We start from the raw sequence: 20,078 nt of genomic DNA, 5'->3' as shown, positions 1-20,078 counted from the left end.
GGTACTGTGCAATGAGAAGGGACTAATCAGTAATCTTGTTGTACGGGGACCCTTGGGTCAGAGCGATCATAACATGATCGATTTCTCACTCGAAATGGAGAGCGAAGAAATTGACTCAGAGACTAAGGTCCTGAATTTAAACAAGGGGAATTATGATGCCATGAGACAGGAACTGAGTAGGTCTGATTGGACAACGTTCCTGGGAGGACTGGAGGTAGATAAACAATGGCAAACATTTAAAGATAGAATGACAAAATTGCAAAAATTGTTTATACCAATCTGGCATAAAAGGAAATCTAAAAAGGTGACTCAACCGTGGATAACAGGGGAAATTAGAGACAGCATAAAATCCAAAGATAGGGCGTATAAAATAGCCAAAAAAAGCGCCAGAGCGGAAGATTGGGAACAGTTTAAGATAGAGCAAAGGAGGGCAAAGGGCATAATCAAGAGGGGCAAAATAGCTTACGAAAACAAGCTGGCGGAAAATATAAAAACTAACTCCAAAAGCTTTTATAAGTATATCAAAAGGAAAAGACTGGTGAAAACCAAAGTTGGTCCATTGCAGTCAGATACGGGGGAATATATAATGGGAAATAAGGAAATGGCAGATCAACTAAATGCATACTTTGGGTCAGTCTTTACGAAGGAAGACACAAAAAACCTCCCTGGGATATCGGGAAAAATAGGGACATTGGCAAAGGAGGAACTGACGCAAATCAATATCTCTAAGGATATGGTGTTAAGGAAGCTAAAGGGATTGAAGGTGGACAAATCCCCAGGGCCTGATAACATGCATCCTAGGGTACTGAAGGAGGTGGCCCTAGAGATAGCGGATGCACTAAGGATGATTTTTCAGAATTCATTAGACTCGGGAACAGTGCCGATGGATTGGAGGGTAGCTAACGTTACCCCACTATTCAAAAAGGGGGGTAGGGAAAAAGCAGGTAATTACAGACCTGTAAGCCTTACATCAGTTGTGGGCAAAATGCTGGAGTCCATCATTAAGGATGAAATAGCGGAGCACTTAGCAAATGGGGACAGGATAGGACAGAGTCAACATGGATTTACAAAGGGTAAATCGTGCTTGACTAATCTATTGGAATTTTTTGAGGGAGTAACTGGTAGAATAGATGGGGGAGAGCCAGTAGATGTGGTGTACCTGGACTTCCAAAAGGCCTTCGATAAGGTCCCACATAAAAGATTAGCATGGAAAATTGAGGCTCATGGGATAAAGGGGAAAGTTTTGGCGTGGATAGGGAACTGGCTGTCAGATAGAAAACAGAGAGTTGGAATAAACGGCTCATTTTCTGAATGGCAGGCAGTAACAAGTGGGGTACCACAGGGATCTGTCCTGGGCCCCCAGCTGTTCACAATTTACATTAATGACCTGGATCAGGGAGTCGGATGCAGCATTTCCAAATTTGCAGACGACACTAAACTAGGAGGGGGGGTGGGCTCAGAGGAAGAGACCAGGAAGCTCCAGAGCGATTTGGACAGACTGGGCGATTGGGCGGATAAATGGCAGATGCACTATAATGTGGACAAGTGCGAAGTTATCCACCTTGGGTGCAGGAACGGGAGGGCAAATTATTATTTAAATGGCAATAGATTGGGAGAGGGGGAAGTACAGAGAGACCTGGGTGTTCTTGTACACCAGTCACTGAAGGCGAGCATGCAGGTGCAACAGGCGGTCAAGAAGGCAAATGGTATGCTGGCCTTCATAGCAAAAGGGTTAGAATACAGGAACAGGGATACCTTGCTGCAGCTGTACAGGGCACTGGTGAGACCACACCTCGAGTACTGTGTACAGTTTTGGTCGCCTCATCTGAGGAAGGATGTTCTTGCCATGGAGGGGGTGCAGCGGCGATTCACCAGGCTGATACCAGGAATGGCGGGAATGACCTATGAGGAGAGACTATGTAGTTTAGGGATGTACACACTGGAGTTTAGAAGATTGAGAGGGGACCTCATAGAAGTGTATAAAATTCTGACAGGTCTAGACAGACTGGATGCAGAAGGAATGTTTCCCTTGGCGGGTGAGAACAGAACTAGAGGACATAATTTAAGGATAAGGGCTAAACCATTTAGGACAGAGATGAGGGGGAATTTCTTCACTCAGAGAGTGGTGAACCTGTGGAACTCATTGCCACAGAGGGCAGTGTACGCCAGCTCATTAAATATATTTAAGAGGGAATTAGATATATTTCTACGGGCAAAAGGGGTTAAGGGTTACGGAGAGAAGGCGGGGACGGGATACTGAATTAAAGGATCAGCCATGATCTCATCGAATGGCGGAGCAGGCACGAAGGGCCGAATGGCCTACTCCTGCTCCTATCTTCTATGTATCTATGTATCATACAAGATTAAGGGGTGATCTAATTGAGGGGTTTAAGATGATGAAATAAATTGCTAGGACAGAAAGAGTTAAACTATTTCCTTTGGTGGACCTGTCCAGAAAACGGGGGCATAACCTTAACTGCAGAGCGAGGCTGTTCAGGGGTGATGTTAGAAAGCATTTTTTAAGACACAGTGTAGTGGAAATCTGGAGCACTGGCCCTCAAAATGCTGTGGAGGTTCGGTCAATTGAAAATGATAAAACTGTCATTGATAGATCTATGTCAGGCAATGGTATTACATAGAATCATAGAAACATAGAAGATAGGAGCAGGAGTAGGCCATTCGGCCCTTCGAGCCTGCTCCACCATTCAATGAGATCATGGCTGATCATCCAAATTCAGTACCCTGTCCCTGCCTTCTCCCCATATCCCTTGATCCCTTTAGCCTTAAGAAATATATCCAACTCTTTTTTGAATATATTTAATGAACTGGCCTCCACCGCCCTCTGTGGCAGAGAATTCCACAGGTTCACCACTCCCTGGGTGAAGAAATTCCTCCTCATTTCAGTCCTAAATGGCTTACCCCTTATCCTTAGACTGTGACCCCTGGTTCTGGACTCCCCGGCCATCATAAACATCCTTCCTGCATCTAGTCTGTCCAGGCCTGACAGAATTTTATATGTTTCGATGAGATCCCCTCTCAATCTTCTAAACTCCAGTGAGTATAAGCCCAATTGACACAATCTCTCCTCATACGTCATTCCTGCCATCCCAGGTATCAGCCTGGTGAATCTTCGCTGCACTCCTTCCATGGCAAGAACGTCCTTCCTCGGGTAAGGCGACCAAAACTGCACACAATACTCAAGGTGTGGTCTCACCAAGGCCCTGTACAACTGTAGCAAGACATCCTTGTTCCTGTACTCGAACCCTCTTGCTACGAAGGCCAACATACCATTTGCCTTCTTACCCGCCTGCTGCACCTGCATGCTTACCTTCAGCGACTGGTGCACAAGAACACCCAGGTCTCTTTGCACTTCCCCTTCTCCCAATCTATTTCCATTCAAATAATAATCTGCCTTCCTGTTTTTGCCACCAAAGTGGATAACCTCACATTTATCCACATTATAGTGCATTTGCCATGTTTCTGTCCAATCACACAATCTGTCCAAATCGTACTGGAGTTTCACGACATCCTCCTCACAGCTTACCCTCCCACCCAGCTTTGTGTCATCTGCAAATTTGGAGATATTACATCCAATTCCCTCGTCCAGATCATTAATATATATTGTGACAGCTGGGGTCCTAGGACCGATCATTGTGGTACCCCACTAGTCACTGCCTGCCACTCGGAAAACGACCCGTTTATTCCAACTCTTTGCTTTCTGTCCACCAACCAGTTCTCTATCCAAGTCAGTACCTTGCCCCCAATCCCATGTGCCTTAATTTTGCACGCTAATCTCTTATGCGGGACCTTAGCGAAAGCCTTCTGAAAGTTCAAATACACCACATCCACTGGTTCTCCCTTATCTATTTTACCAGTTACATCCTCAAAAAATTCCAGCAGATTAGTCAAGCATGATTTACCTTTTGTAAATCCATGTTGACTTTGTCCGATCTTGTCACTGCTTAACAAGTGCTCTGCTATTACATCTTTTATAATAGATTCTAGCATTTTCCCCACTACCGATGTCAGGCTTACCGGTCTATAATTCCCCGCTTTTTCTCGACCACCTTTTTTGAATAGTGGGATAACATTAGCTACCCTCTAATCCATGGGTACTGTTCCAGAGTCTATCGAGTTCTGGAAGATGACCAGCAATGCATCTACTATTTCTAGGGCCACTTCCTTAAGTACCCTGGGATGTAGATTATCAGGCCCTGGGGATTTATCGGCATTTAGTCCCATCAATTTTCCTAACACCATTTCCCTACAAATACTGATTTCTTTCAGTTCCACCCTTTCATCAGGCCCTATGTTCCCCGGCATCTCTGGGGATTGTGTCCTCCTTTGTGGAGACAGAACCAAAGTATGAATTTAGTTGGTCTGCCATTTCTTTGTTTCCCATTATAAATTCCCCTGATTCTGACTGTAAGGGACCTACGCTTGACTTCACCAATCTTTTTCTCGTCACATATCTATAAAAGCTTTTACAGTCAGTTTTTATGTTCTCTGCAAGCTTACTCTCATATTCTATTTTCCCTTTCTTAATTAATCCCTTTGTCCCCCTTTGTTGAATACTAAACTGCTCCCAATCCTCAGGATTATTGCTTTTTCTGGCCAATTTATATGTCGTCTACTTAGATCTTATGCTATCCCTAATTTCCCTTGTTAGCCACGGTTGAGTCACCTTTTTTGTTTTATTTTTATGCCAAATTGGGATGAACAAATTCTGTAGGGTAACAGAACCAAGGTAGGTAGAAGGAGTTAAGATACAGCTCAGCCCTTTAAAATTGTAACATTTAGTTTATATCGCCTCATTCTTCCTTCCAAAGCGCATCACTTCACACTTCTCTGCGTTAAATTTCACCGGCCATGTGCCTGTCCATTTCACCAGATGGTCTATTTCTGCCTGAAGTCTTCTGCTATCCTCCTCACGGTTTACAACTTTCCCGAGATTCGTGTCATCTACAAACTTTTAAATTATGCTCTGTATACCCAAGTCCAGCTCACTAATATATATCAAAAGGAGCAGTGGTCCTAATACACTAAAATTAGCTTAGTGACTGGAGGCAGAGGGTGATGGTCGAAGGTTGTTTTTCTGACAGGAGGCCTGTGTCCAGTGGTGTACCACAAGGATCGGTGCTGGGTCCCTTGCTGTTTGTAGTGTACATTACTGATTTAGATATGAATGTAGGAGGTATGATCAGTAAGTTCGCAGATGACATGAACATTGGTGGGGTGGTAAACAGTGAGGAGCGAAGCCTCAGTCTACAGGACGATAGAGACGGGTTGGTCAGATGGACAGAGTAGTGGCAAATGGAATTTGACCCTGAAAAGTGTGAGTTGATGAATTTTGGGAGGACCAACAAGACAAGGGAATACACAATGAATGGTCGGACCCTAGCAGGGACAGAAGATCAGAGGGACCTTGGTGTGCATGTACATAGATCCCTGAAGGCAGCAGGACAGGTAGATAAGGTGGTTTAGAAAGCATATGGGATACTTGTCTTCATTAGCCGAGGCATAGAATATAAGAGCAGGGAGGTTATGATGGAGCTGTACAAAACGCTGGTTAGGCCACAGCTGGAGTACTGTGTGCAGTTCTGGTCACCACACTATAGGAGGGATGTGATTGCATTGGAGAGGGTGCAGAGGAGATTCACCAGGATGTTACCTGGACTGGAGCGCTTCAGCTATGAAGAGAGACTGGACAGGCTGGGTTTGTTTACCTTAGAGCAGAGAAGGCTGAGGGGGGACCTGATTGAAGTTTACAAAATTATGAGGGGCATAGATAAGGATGATAGAAAGGAACTTTTTCCCTTCGTAGAGGGGTCAATAACCAGGGGGCATAATTTCAAGGTAAGGGGCAGGATGTTTAGAGGGGATTTGAGTAAAAATGTTTTCACCCAGAGGGTGGTTGGAATCTGGAGCTCACTGCCTCAATGGATGGTAGAGGCAGGAACCCTCAACATTCAGGAAGCATTTAGATGAGCACTTGAAACGCCATAGCATACAAGGCTACGGGCCAAGTGCTGTTAAATGGGATTAGAATAGACAGGGCTTGATGGCCAGCGCGGACAAGATGGGCCGAAGGGCCTCTTCCTATGCTGTATTACTCATGACTCTATGACCGATCCCTGGGGATGCCACTGTATACTTCCCTCCAGTGTGAACAATATCGGTTCAAACTACTGTCTGTTTCCTGTCTTTTCGCCAATTTAGTATCCACGCTGCCACTACTCCTATAATGCCATTGTTGACCTAAATTGGTAACCTATCTATTATGAGGTACATCATCAAACGCCTTCTGAAAGTCCACATATAGAACATTAACTGCACTACCTTCATCAACCCTCACCTGTTTCATCGATTAACACAATCAATTCAGCCACATTTGATTTGCCAAAAAAAAATCTATTTTTGCTGTCGCTAATTTTTATTCAGTTATTGGATGTAGGCGTCACTGGCGACGCCAGCACTTATTGCCCATCCCTAATTGCCCTTGAGATGGTGGTGGTGAGCTGCCTGCTTGAACCGCTGCCGTCCGTGTGATGAAGGTATTCCCACACTGTTGTTAGGCAGGGAGTTCCAGGATTTTGACCCAGCGATGATGAAGGAACGGTGATATACTTCTATGTCAGGATCCTGTGCTATTTGGAAGGGAACTTGGAGGTGGTGGCGTTTCCATGCTCCTGCTGCCCTTGTCCTACTAGGTGGAAGAGGTCGTTGGTTTGGGAGGTGCTGCCGAAGAAGACTTGGCGAGTTGCTGCAGTGCATCTTCCACACGGTACACACTGCAGCCACGGTACGCCGGTGTTGGAGGGAGTGAATGTTTACGGTGGTAGATGTGCTGCCAATCAAGCGGGCTGCTTTGTCCTGGATGGTGTCGAGCTTCTTGAGTGTTGTTGGTGCTGCACTCATCCAGGCAAGTGGAGAGTATTCCATCACACTCCTGACTTGTGCCTTGTAGATGGTAGAAAGGCTTTGGGGAGTCAGGAGTTGAGACACTCACCACAGAATTCCCAGCCTCTGACCTGCTCTTGTTGCCACAGTATTTATGTGGCTGGTCCAGTTAAGTTTCTGGTCAATGGTGACCCCCAGGATGTTGATGGAGGGAGATTTGGCAATGGTTAGTCTCTCGCTTGTTGGAGATAGTCACTGTCTGGCACTTTTGTGGCGCGAATTTTATCTGCCACGTATCAGCCCAAGCCTGAACGTGGCCCAGGTCTTTTTGCATGAGAGCATGGAGTGCTTCATTATCTGAGGAGTTGTGAATTGCACTGACACTGTGCTGTCATCAGTGAACATCTACATTTCTGAACTTATGCTGGAGGGAAGGTCATTGATGAAGCAGCTGAAGATGGTTGGGCCTAGGACACTGCCCCGTGAACTCCTGCGGCAATGTCCTGGGGCTGTGATGATTGCCCTTCAATCAAAGCAACCATCTTCCTTTGTATTAACTCATGTTCTTCCAAGTGACAATGAATTTTGATTTGGATTTTTCTCCCTAGAAGTTTCCTCATCATCAATATTAAGCTGAGTCACCAATAGTTATTTGGTTCATCATTCCCCACTTTTTTTGGTCAGGGAAGTACATTTGCAACCCTCCAGTCCTCTGGCACATTTCCCATATCCAAGGATTGGGAGGTTGTGGCAGATTTTTGTGGTGAGTTTTTAAAATTGAGCCCTGTCAACTGTTTTAGTACATCGTCCTAATCGATTTATATCCTGTCCAATTTCTCTACCACCTCCTCCTTTACTGTGCGATTGGCAGCATCCTCCTTTAGTGAATACAGAGGCAAAGTGTTAATTTAGTACCTCAGCCCATGACCTCTGCTTCCACAAGATGATTGGCTTTTTGGTCCTTAATCGGCCCCACCTTTCCTTGGACTATTCTTTCACGATTTATATGTTTATAAAAGGCGTTAGTGTTCCCTATTATGGTACCACTAATCATTTCTCACACATTCTCCTTGCCCCTCTGTTGCTGTTGTGTGTTTATTCCACCAGTGGCAGCATCAGTGAAACAGCAAAGTGCTGAATTTTACAAAGTCTCAAACTGGTACTGAATTAACTGAATCACTTTTACATTTCCACAGTGGGGAAAGGAAAGGCCGCTGATTGATAGTTTCAATGGACGCACATGTGCAGGCACACACACAAATGGAGAATCATGATTGTAAAACAGCAGTCACATCCACCACTTGTATATTCATGGTGTTTTCTGAGATCCCAGAGCTACCAGCTGCTGTACTGATGGGGGAGGAGGGACTTGATATCAGCTTTAACAAGGCAACGTTCTCCTTCTCATTTTAATATTGCTGTCCAATCCTCCCATTAATATTATATTTGTTAGAGCATCAGAGCCTGGGAACGCCTGTCACCACCATGGCTGAAGGTCCAGACAGGGGAGAAGAACCAACATCTGCAACAAGAATGAGAATGGACACAGGTAGGTTCACAAAGCTCATTAAAATACAATTTCTGTCCATGCAAAAGGTCCAGATCTCGGGCCTAAAACTCCAGCTCACACAATTCGAGGAAACAGGTCAGGGGCTGAGTACAAAGAAAGAAATGAGTGAACAACTAGAGGGTCACCGCAGTCATACGTGGAGGGGGCCTCTGAGTACTGGAAATGTTCAATAGATAACTGGTATTGGGGACTGTAAGGTGGCGAGAGACAGTGACTCAGAGGATCACAGTCACAGGTGGAGGAGACCCCTGAGTTCTTGAACTGTCCAATAGATACCTGGTATTGGAGACTGTAAGGTGGAGAGACAGTGACTCCGAGGATCAGTCACAGGTGGAGGGCGCTCCTGAGTACTGGAACTGTCCAATAGATACCTGGTATTGAGGAATGAAAGGTGGAAAGAGACACTTTCTCAGAGGATCACAGTCACAGGTGGAGGAAGCCCCTGAGTACTGGAACTGTCCATTAGATACCTGGTATTGGGGACTGTAATGCGGAGGGAGACAGTGACTCAGAGGACCACAGTCACAGTTGGAGGAAGCTCTTGAGTACTCAAACTGTCCAATAGATACTTGCTATTGGGGACTGTTAGGTGGAGAGAGACAGTGACTCCGAGGATCGCAGTCACAGGGAGCCCCTGAGTACTGGAACTGTCCAATAGATACCTGGTATTGGGGACTGTAACCTGGACAGAGACAGTGATTCAGAGGGTCACAGTCACAGGTGGCGGGATCCCCTGAGTACTGGAACTGTCCAATAGATACTTGGTATTGGGGACAGTAAGGTGGAGAGAGACAGTGACTCAGAGGATCACAGTCACAGGTACAGCGGCCCCTGAGTACTGGAACTGTCCAATAGATACCTGGTATTGGAGACTGTAAGGTGGAGAGAGACAGTGACTCAGAGGATCACAGTCACAGGTGGAGGGGCCCCTGAGTACTGGAACTGTCCAATAGATACCTGGTATTGGGGACTGTAAGGTGGAGAGAGACAGTGACTCAGAGGGTCACAGTCACAGGTGGAGGAAGCCCCTGAGTACTGGAACTGTCCAGTAGATACCTGGTATTGGGGACTGTAAGGTGGAGAGAGACAGTGACTCAGGATTACAGTCACAGGTGGAGGGAGCCCCTGAGTACTGGAACTGTCCAATAGATACCTGGTATTGGGGAGTGTAAGGTGGAGAGAGACAGTGACTCAGAGGATCACAGTCACAGGTGGAGGAAGCCCCTGAGTACTGGAACTGTCCAATAGATACCTGGTATTGGAGACTGTAAGGTGGAGAGAGACAGTGACTCAGGATCACAGTCACAGGTGGAGGGAGCCCCTGAGTACTGGAACTGTCCAATAGATACCTGGTATTGGAGACTGTAAGGTGGAGAGAGACAGTGACTCAGATGATCACAGTCACAGGGGGAGGAAGCCCCTGAGTACTGGAACTGTCCAATAGATACCTGGTATTGGAGACTGTAAGGTGGAGAGAGACAGTGACTCAGAGGATCACAGTCACAGGTGGAGGGAGCCCCTGAGTACTGGAACTGTCCAATAGATACCTGGTATTGGGGACTGTAAGCTGGAGAGAGACAGTGACTGAGGATCACAGTCACAGGTGGAGGGAGCCCCTGAGTACTGGAACTGTCCAATAGATACCTGGTATTGGAGACTGTAAGGTGGAGAGAGACAGTGACTCAGAGGATCACAGTCACAGGTGGAGGGAGCCCCTGAGTACTGGAACTGTCCAATAGATACCTGGTATTGGAGACTGTAAGGTGGAGAGAGACAGTGACTCAGAGGATCGCAGTCACAGGTGGAGGAAGCCCCTGAGTACTGGAACTGTCCAATAGATACCTGGTATTGGGGACTGTAAGGTGGATAGAGACAGTGACTCAGAGGATCACAGTCACAGGTGGAGGGGCACCTGAGTACTGGAACTGTCCAATAGATACCTGGTATTGGGGACTGTAAGGTGGAGAGAGACAGTGACTCAGAGGATCACAGTCACAGGTGGAGGGAGCCCCTGAGTACTGGAACTGTCCAATAGATACCTGGTATTGGAGACTGTAAGGTGGAGAGAGACAGTGACTGAGGATCACAGTCACAGGTGGAGGGAGGCCCCTGAGTACTGGAACTGTCCAATAGATACCTGGTATTGGGGGCTGTAAGGTGGAGAGAGACAGTGACTGAGGATCACAGTCACAGGTGGAGGGAGCCCCAGAGTACTGGAACTGTCCAATAGATACCTGGTATTGGAGACTGTGAGGTGGAGACAGACAGTGACTCAGATGATCACAGTCACAGGGGGAGGAAGCCCCTGAGTACTGGAACTGTCCAATAGATACCTGGTATTGGAGACTGTAAGGTGGAGAGAGACAGTGACTCAGATGATCACAGTCACAGGTGGAGGGAGCCCCTGAGTACTGGAACTGTCCAATAGATACCTGGTATTGGAGACTGTAAGGTGGAGAGAGACAGTGACTGAGGATCACAGTCACAGGTGGAGGAAGCCCCTGAGTACTGGAACTGTCCAATAGATACCTGGTATTGGAGACTGTAAGGTGGAGAGAGACAGTGACTCAGAGGATCACAGTCACAGGTGGAGGGAGCCCCTGAGTACTGGAACTGTCCAATAGATACCTGGTATTGGGGAGTGTAAGGTGGAGAGAGACAGAGACTGAGGATCGCAGTCACAGGTGGAGGGAGCCCCTGAGTACTGGAACTGTCCAATAGATACCTGGTATTGGAGACTGTAAGGTGGAGAGAGACAGTGACTCAGGATCACAGTCACAGGTGGAGGGAGCCCCTGAGTACTGGAACTGTCCAATAGATACCTGGTATTGGGGGCTGTAAGGTGGATAGAGACAGTGACTCAGAGGATCACAGTCACAGGTGGAGGGAGCCCCTGTACTGGAACTGTCCAATAGATACCTGGTATTGAGGACTGTATGTTGGAGAGAGACAGTGACTCAGAGGATCACAGTCACAGCTGGAGGGAGCCCCTGAGTACTGGAACTGTCCAATAGATACCTGGTATTGGAGACTGTAAGGTGGAGAGAGACAGTGACTCAGAGGATCACAGTCACAGGTGGAGGGAGCCCCTGAGTACTGGAACTGTCCAATAGATACCTGGTATTGGGGACTGTAAGGTGGAGAGAGACAGTGACTCAGGATCACAGTCACAGGTGAAGGGAGCCACTGAGTACTGGAACTGTCCAATAGATACCTGGTATTGGGGACTGTAAGGTGGAGAGAGACAGTGACTCAGAGGATCACAGTCACAGGTGGAGGGAGCCCCTGAGTACTGGAACTGTCCAATAGATACCTGGTATTGGGGACTGTAAGGTGCAGAGAGACAGTGACTCAGGATCACAGTCACAGGTGGAGGGAGCCCCTGAGTACTGGAACTGTCCAATAGATACCTGGTATTGGGGGCTGTAAGGTGGGGAGAGGCAGTGACTCAGAGGATCACAGTCACAGGTGGAGGGAGCCCCTGAGTACTGGAACTGTCCAATAGATACCTGGTATTGGGGGCTGTAAGGTGGGGAGAGGCAGTGACTCAGAGGATCACAGTCACAGGTGGAGGGAGCCCCTGAGTACTGGAACTGTCCAATATATACCTGGTATTGGGGACTGTAAGGTGGAGAGAGACAGGGCAGGGCTGCAATTTGAGCCCGACCCTGTTCAACATATACATAAATGAATTAGCAGACATGCTGGAGCAAAGCGAGTCACCAGGTCTCCGTCTCCTGGATGGAGAAGTGAAATCCCTGTTCTATGCGGACGACCTGGTTCTGCTGTCTCCCACAGAACAGGGATTACAGCAACAACTAGACCTACTCGACAAATACTGCCAAAATTGGGCTCTAACAGTAAATCTAAAGAAAACCAACATCATGATTTTTCAAAAAAGGCCCAGATGTCAGGAAAACAAATACCAGTTTACCCTCAGTGATATCACTTTAGGACACACTATGAGCTACACCTACCTTGGTCTAACTATTACAGCATCAGGGAGCTTCAGCATAGCAGTGAATGCACTAAAAGAAAAAGCCCGAAGAGCCCTATATGCAATAAAAAGAAAATTCTACAACATCCAAATCCCAATCAAAATCTGGCTCAAAATATTTGACAGCATAATCCTGCCCATTGCACTGTACGGTAGTGAAGTATGGGGCCCGCTAAATCACCAAAGCTACACTAAATGGGAAAAACATACAATAGAAGCCCTACATGCAGAATTCTGCCGAAGCATCCTTCGCACCCAAAGAAAAACGCCAACAAATGCATGCAGAGCCGAACTAGGCAGATACCCACTGATAATAAACATCCAAAAACGAGCACTAAACTTCCTAAATCACCTCAAATCTAGCTCCCCAGACACCCTTCATTTCAAAGCCTTTCAGACCCAAGAGCTAAACCCAGAAAAGAGTCCCCTGAGTCAGCTGCTACGGAAACTAAGTACTCAGCCGGACCCTGACCAGCCCCAGGCCAACACAGCCGTCCAAACACCAATCCGAGTGAACCAAATCATTAAAAAATGCAAAGAAACCTACCTGGAACATTGGAACAAAATAACCGAAAGCCAAAGCAGATTAGAATGTTACCGGGCCCTAAAAAGAGAATATAAACTGGCAGACTACCTCACGACCATCAGAGACACAAAACAGAGACAGACCCTCACCAGGTACAGACTAAGCGACCACCAACTGGAAATTGAAAAAGGCAGATACAAGAAATCCTGGCAGCCTAGAGAGAATAGAATATGCGATCAATGTCTGGCTGGCGAGGTTGAAACAGAAATGCATTTCCTCCTAAAATGCGAAAAATTCAACACATCAAGAAACATATTATTCAACAAGCTAAGCCAAACAACCCCAGATTTCAAGGAATTGGATGATCTGTCAAAATTGAGATTAGTCCTAGGAGAAGGAGACAGACCATACCTTGGGGCCAAATATGTAACAACATGTCACAACCTGAGGACTGTTTAAAATTAAGACTGTTTAAAATTAATATTGAACGTACCAAATGAAGTACAAAGACTGTTTAAAATTAATATTGTTTAAAAGTAATATTGTATGTACCCAACAAATGTCAAATCGATTGACACCTACAGAATGTTGGAAAACTGTACCTTTTTGCTATGTAAGCTTTGGCAATATGGTTCTCTGTAAACTTTCATGCCAATAAAGCATTTTAATTGGAATTGGAATTGGAATTGGACTCAGAGGATCGCAGTCACAGGTGGAGGAAGCCCCTGAGTACTGGAACTGTCCAATAGATACCTGGTATTGCGGACTGTAAGGTGGAGAGAGACAGTGACTCAGAGGATCACAGTCACAGGTGGAGGGAGCCCCTGAGTACTGGAACTGTCCAATAGATACCTGGTATTGGGGACTGTAATGTGGATAGAGACAGTGACTGAGGATCACAGTCACAGGTGGAGGGAGCCCCTGAGTACTGGAACTGTCCAATAGATACCTGGTATTGGGGACTGTAAGGTGGAGAGAGACCGTGACTCAGAGGATCACAGTCACAGGTTGAGGAAGCCCCTGAGTACTGGAACTGTCCAATAGATACCTGGTATTGGGGACTGTAAGGTGAAGAGAGCCAGTGACTCAGAGGATCACAGTCACAGGTGGAGGGGCCCCTGAGTACTGGAACTGTCCAATAGATACCTGGTATTGGGGACTGTAAGGTGGAGATAGACAGTGACTGAGGATCACAGTCACAGGTGGAGGGAGCCCCTGAGTACTGGAACTGTCCAATAGATACCTGGTATTGGAGACTGTAAGGTGGAGAGAGACAGTGACTCAGGATCACAGTCACAGGTGGAGGGAGCCCCTGAGTACTGGAACTGTCCAATAGATACTTGCTATTGGGGACTGTTAGGTGGAGAGAGACAGTGACTCCGAGGATCGCAGTCACAGCGAGCACCTGAATACTGGAACTGACCAATAGATACCTAGTATTGGGGACTGTAACCTGGATAGAGACCGTGGCTCAGAGGGCCACAGTCACAGGTGGCGGGATCCCCTGAGTACTGGATCTGTCCAATAGATACTTGGTATTGGGGACAGTAAGGTGGAGAGAGACCGTGACGCAGAGGATCGCAGTTAGAGGTGGAGGGAGCCCCTGAGTACTGGAACTGTCCAATAGATACCTGGTATTGGGGTCTGTAAGGTGGAGAGAGACAGTGACTCAGAGGATCACAGTCACAGGTGGAGGGAGCCCCTGAGTACTGGAACTGTCCAATAGATACCTGGTATTGGGGACTGTAAGGTGGAGAGAGACAGTGACTCAGAGGATCACAGTCACAGGTGGAGGGAGCCCCTGAGTACTGGAACTGTCCAATAGATACCTGGTATTGGAGACTGTAAGGTGGAGAGAGACAGTGACTGAGGATCACAGTCACAGGTGGAGGAAGCCCCTGAGTACTGGAACTGTCCAATAGATACCTGGTATTGGAGACTGTAAGGTGGAGAGAGACAGTGACTGAGGATCACAGTCACAGGTGGAGGGAGCCCCTGAGTACTGGAACTGTCCAATAGATACCTGGTATTGGGGGCTGTAAGGTGGAGAGAGACAGTGACTCAGAGGATCACAGTCACAGGTGGAGGGAGCCCCTGAGTGCTGGAACTGTCCAATAGATACCTGGTATTGGGGACTGTAAGCTGGAGAGAGACAATGACTGAGGATCGCAGTCACAGGTGGAGGGAGCCCCTGAGTACTGGAACTGTCCAATAGATACCTGGTATTGGGGGCTGTAAGGTGGAGAGAGACAGTGACTCAGAGGATCACAGTCACAGGTGGAGGGAGCCCCTGAGTACTGGAACTATCCAATAGATACCTGGTATTGGAGACTGAAAGGTGGAGAGAGACATGACTGAGGATCACAGTCACAGGTGGAGGGAGCCCCTGAGTACTGGAACTGTCCAATAGATACCTGGTATTGGAGACTGTAAGGCGGAGAGAGACAGTGACTCAGAGGATCACAGTCACAGGTGGAGGGAGCCCCTGAGTACTGGAATAGATACCTGGTATTGGGACCTGTAAGGTGGAGAGAGACAGTGACTCAGAGGATCACAGTCACAGGTGGAGGGAGCCCCTGAGTACTGGAACTGTCCAATAGATACCTGGTATTGGGGACTGGAAGGTGGAGAGAGACAGTGACTCAGAGGATCGCAGTCACAGGTGGAGGGAGCCCCTGAGTACTGTAACTGTCCAATAGATACCTGGTATTGGGGACTGCAAGGTGGAGAGAGACAGTGAATGAGGATCACAGTCACAGGTGGAGGGAGCCCCTGAGTAGTGGAACTGCCCAATAGATACCTGGTATTGGAGACTGTAAGGTGGAGAGAGACAGTGACTCAGAGGATCACAGTCACAGGTGGAGGGAGCCCCTGAGTACTGGAACTGTCCAATAGATACCTGGTATTGGGGACTGTAAGGTGGAGAGAGACAGTGACTCAGAGGATCACAGTCACAGGTGGAGGGAGCCCCTGAGTACTGGAACTGTCCAGTAGATACCTGGTATTGGGGGCTGTAAGGTGGAGAGAGACAGTGACTGAGGATCACAGTCACAGGTGGAGGGAGCCCCTGAGTACTGGAACTGTCCAATAGATACCTGGTATTGGGGTCTGTAAGGTGGAGAGAGACAGTGACTCAGAGGATCACAGTCACAGGTGGAGGAAGCCCCTGAGTACTGGAACTGTCCAATAGATACCTGGTATTGGAGACTGTGAGGTGGAGAGAGACAGTGACTCAGAGGATCACAGTCACAGGTGGAGGGAGCCCCTGAGTACTGGAACTGTCCAATAGACACCTGGTATTGGGGACTGTAAGGTGGAGAGAGACAGTGACTGAGGATCACAGTCACAGGTGGAGGGAGCCCCTGAGTACTGGAACTGTCCAATCGATACCTGGTATTGGGGGCTGTAAGGTGGAGAGAGACAGTGACTCAGAGGATCACAGTCACAGGTGGAGGAAGCCCCTGAGTACTGGAACTGTCCAATAGATACCTGGTATTGGGGACTGTAAGCTGGAGAGAGACAGTGACTCAGGATCGCAGTCACAGGTGGAGGGAGCCCCTGAGTACTGGAACTGTCCAATAGATACCTGGTATTGGGGACTGTAAGGTGGAGAGAGACAGTGACTGAGGATCACAGTCACAGGTGGAGGGAGCCCCTGAGTACTGGAACTGTCCAATAGATACCTGGTATTGGGGACTGTAAGCTGGAGAGAGACAGTGACTCAGGATCACAGTCACAGGTGGAGGGAGCCCCTGAGTACTGGAACTGCCCAATAGATACCTGGTATTGGGGACTGTAAGGTGGAGAGAGACAGTGACTCAGGATCGCAGTCACAGGTGGAGGGAGCCCCTGAGTACTGGAACTGTCCAATAGATACCTGGTATTGGGGACTGTAAGGTGGATAGAGACAGTGACTGAGGATCACAGTCACAGGTGGAGGGAGCCCCTGAGTACTGGAACTGTCCAATAGATACCTGGTATTGGGGACTGTAAGGTGGAGAGAGACAGTGACTGAGGATCACAGTCACAGGTGGAGGGAGCCCCTGAGTACTGGAACTGTCCAATAGATACCTGGTATTGGAGACTGTAAGGTGGAGAGAGACAGTGACTGAGGATCACAGTCACAGGTGGAGGAAGCCCCTGAGTACTGGAACTGTCCAATAGATACCTGGTATTGGGGTCTGTAAGGTGGAGAGAGACAGTGACTGAGGATCACAGTCACAGGTGGAGGGATCCCCTGAGTACTGGAACTTTCCAATATATACCTGGTATTGGGGACTGTAAGGTGGAGAGAGACAGTGACTCAGAGGATCACAGTTAGAGGTGGAGGGAGCCCCTGAGTACTGGAACTGTCCAATAGATACCTGGTATTGGGGACTGGAAGGTGGAGAGAGACAGTGACTGAGGATCACAGTCACAGGTGGAGGGAGCCCCTGAGTACTGGAACTGTCCAATAGATACCTGGTATTGGGGTCTGTAAGGTGGAGAGAGACAGTGACTCAGGATCAGAGTCACAGGTGGAGGGAGCCCCTGAGTACTGGAACTGTCCAATAGATACTTGGTATTGGAGACTGTAAGGTGGAGAGAGACAGTGACTCAGAGGATCACAGTCACAGGTGGAGGGAGCCCCTGAGTACTGGAACTGTCCAATAGATACCTGGTATTGGGGACTGTAAGGTGGAGAGAGACAGTGACTCAGGATCGCAGTCACAGGTGGAGGGAGCCCCTGAGTACTGGAACTGTCCAATAGATACCTGGTATTGGGGACTGTAAGGTGGGGAGAGGCAGTGACTCAGAGGATCACAGTCACAGGTGGAGGGAGCCCCTGAGTACTGGAACTGTCCAATATATACCTGGTATTGGGGACTGTAAGGTGGAGAGAGACAGGGCAGGGCTGCAATTTGAGCCCGACCCTGTTCAACATATACATAAATGAATTAGCAGACATGCTGGAGCAAAGCGAGTCACCAGGTCTCCGTCTCCTGGATGGAGAAGTGAAATCCCTGTTCTATGCGGACGACCTGGTTCTGCTGTCTCCCACAGAACAGGGATTACAGCAACAACTAGACCTACTCGACAAATACTGCCAAAATTGGGCTCTAACAGTAAATCTAAAGAAAACCAACATCATGATTTTTCAAAAAAGGCCCAGATGTCAGGAAAACAAATACCAGTTTACCCTCAGTGATATCACTTTAGGACACACTATGAGCTACACCTACCTTGGTCTAACTATTACAGCATCAGGGAGCTTCAGCATAGCAGTGAATGCACTAAAAGAAAAAGCCCGAAGAGCCCTATATGCAATAAAAAGAAAATTCTACAACATCCAAATCCCAATCAAAATCTGGCTCAAAATATTTGACAGCATAATCCTGCCCATTGCACTGTACGGTAGTGAAGTATGGGGCCCGCTAAATCACCAAAGCTACACTAAATGGGAAAAACATACAATAGAAGCCCTACATGCAGAATTCTGCCGAAGCATCCTTCGCACCCAAAGAAAAACGCCAACAAATGCATGCAGAGCCGAACTAGGCAGATACCCACTGATAATAAACATCCAAAAACGAGCACTAAACTTCCTAAATCACCTCAAATCTAGCTCCCCAGACACCCTTCATTTCAAAGCCTTTCAGACCCAAGAGCTAAACCCAGAAAAGAGTCCCCTGAGTCAGCTGCTACGGAAACTAAGTACTCAGCCGGACCCTGACCAGCCCCAGGCCAACACAGCCGTCCAAACACCAATCCGAGTGAACCAAATCATTAAAAAATGCAAAGAAACCTACCTGGAACATTGGAACAAAATAACCGAAAGCCAAAGCAGATTAGAATGTTACCGGGCCCTAAAAAGAGAATATAAACTGGCAGACTACCTCACGACCATCAGAGACACAAAACAGAGACAGACCCTCACCAGGTACAGACTAAGCGACCACCAACTGGAAATTGAAAAAGGCAGATACAAGAAATCCTGGCAGCCTAGAGAGAATAGAATATGCGATCAATGTCTGGCTGGCGAGGTTGAAACAGAAATGCATTTCCTCCTAAAATGCGAAAAATTCAACACATCAAGAAACATATTATTCAACAAGCTAAGCCAAACAACCCCAGATTTCAAGGAATTGGATGATCTGTCAAAATTGAGATTAGTCCTAGGAGAAGGAGACAGACCATACCTTGGGGCCAAATATGTAACAACATGTCACAACCTGAGGACTGTTTAAAATTAAGACTGTTTAAAATTAATATTGAACGTACCAAATGAAGTACAAAGACTGTTTAAAATTAATATTGTTTAAAAGTAATATTGTATGTACCCAACAAATGTCAAATCGATTGACACCTACAGAATGTTGGAAAACTGTACCTTTTTGCTATGTAAGCTTTGGCAATATGGTTCTCTGTAAACTTTCATGCCAATAAAGCATTTTAATTGGAATTGGAATTGGAATTGGACTCAGAGGATCGCAGTCACAGGTGGAGGAAGCCCCTGAGTACTGGAACTGTCCAATAGATACCTGGTATTGCGGACTGTAAGGTGGAGAGAGACAGTGACTGAGGATCACAGTCACAGGTGGAGGGGCCCCTGAGTACTGGAACTGTCCAATAGATACCTGGTATTGGGGGCTGTAAGGTGGAGAGAGACAGTGACTGAGGATCACAGTCACAGGTGGAGGGGCCCCTGAGTACTGGAACTGTCCAATAGATACCTGGTATTGGGGGCTGTAAGGTGGAGAGAGACAGTGACTGAGGATCACAGTCACAGCGAGCACCTGAATACTGGAACTGTCCAATAGATACCTGGTATTGGGGACTGTAAGCTGGAGAGAGACAGTGACTCAGGATCGCAGTCACAGGTGGAGGGAGCCCCTGAGTACTGGAACTGTCCAATAGATACCTGGTATTGGGGACTGTAAGGTGGAGAGAGACAGTGACTCAGAGGATCACAGTCACAGGTGGAGGGAGCCCCTGAGTACTGGAACTGTCCAATAGATACCTGGTATTGGGGACTGTAAGGTGGAGAGAGACAGTGACTCAGAGGATCACAGTCACAGGTGGAGGGAGCCCCTGAGTACTGGAAC

The 20,078-nt window shown here is 47.5% G+C and overlaps 1 protein-coding gene across 2 annotated transcripts in view; it reads left to right on the top strand.

Annotated features, from left to right (window-relative positions):
• LOC147096579 (NACHT, LRR and PYD domains-containing protein 3-like) overlaps positions 1 to 20,078 on the top strand; it is a 73,687-nt gene that overhangs the window by 10,465 nt on the left and 43,144 nt on the right. For both annotated transcript variants that reach the window (XM_085975381.1, XM_085975380.1), the window contains one exon: positions 8,354 to 8,449. In XM_085975381.1, the coding sequence (XP_085831507.1) occupies positions 8,386 to 8,449 (64 nt within the window). In that variant the 5' untranslated portion in view covers positions 8,354 to 8,385. The remainder of the gene's footprint in view (positions 1 to 8,353; positions 8,450 to 20,078) is intronic.

The sequence above is a fragment of the Somniosus microcephalus genome, unplaced genomic scaffold (assembly GCF_052327205.1).
Source record: "Somniosus microcephalus isolate GS21.2 unplaced genomic scaffold, FLI_Smic_1.0 unresolved_chr1, whole genome shotgun sequence".
Classification (NCBI taxonomy): domain Eukaryota; kingdom Metazoa; phylum Chordata; class Chondrichthyes; order Squaliformes; family Somniosidae; genus Somniosus; species Somniosus microcephalus.
The sequence above is the reverse complement of the archived record's forward strand: the minus strand, read 5'-3'. Positions and strand labels throughout refer to the sequence as shown.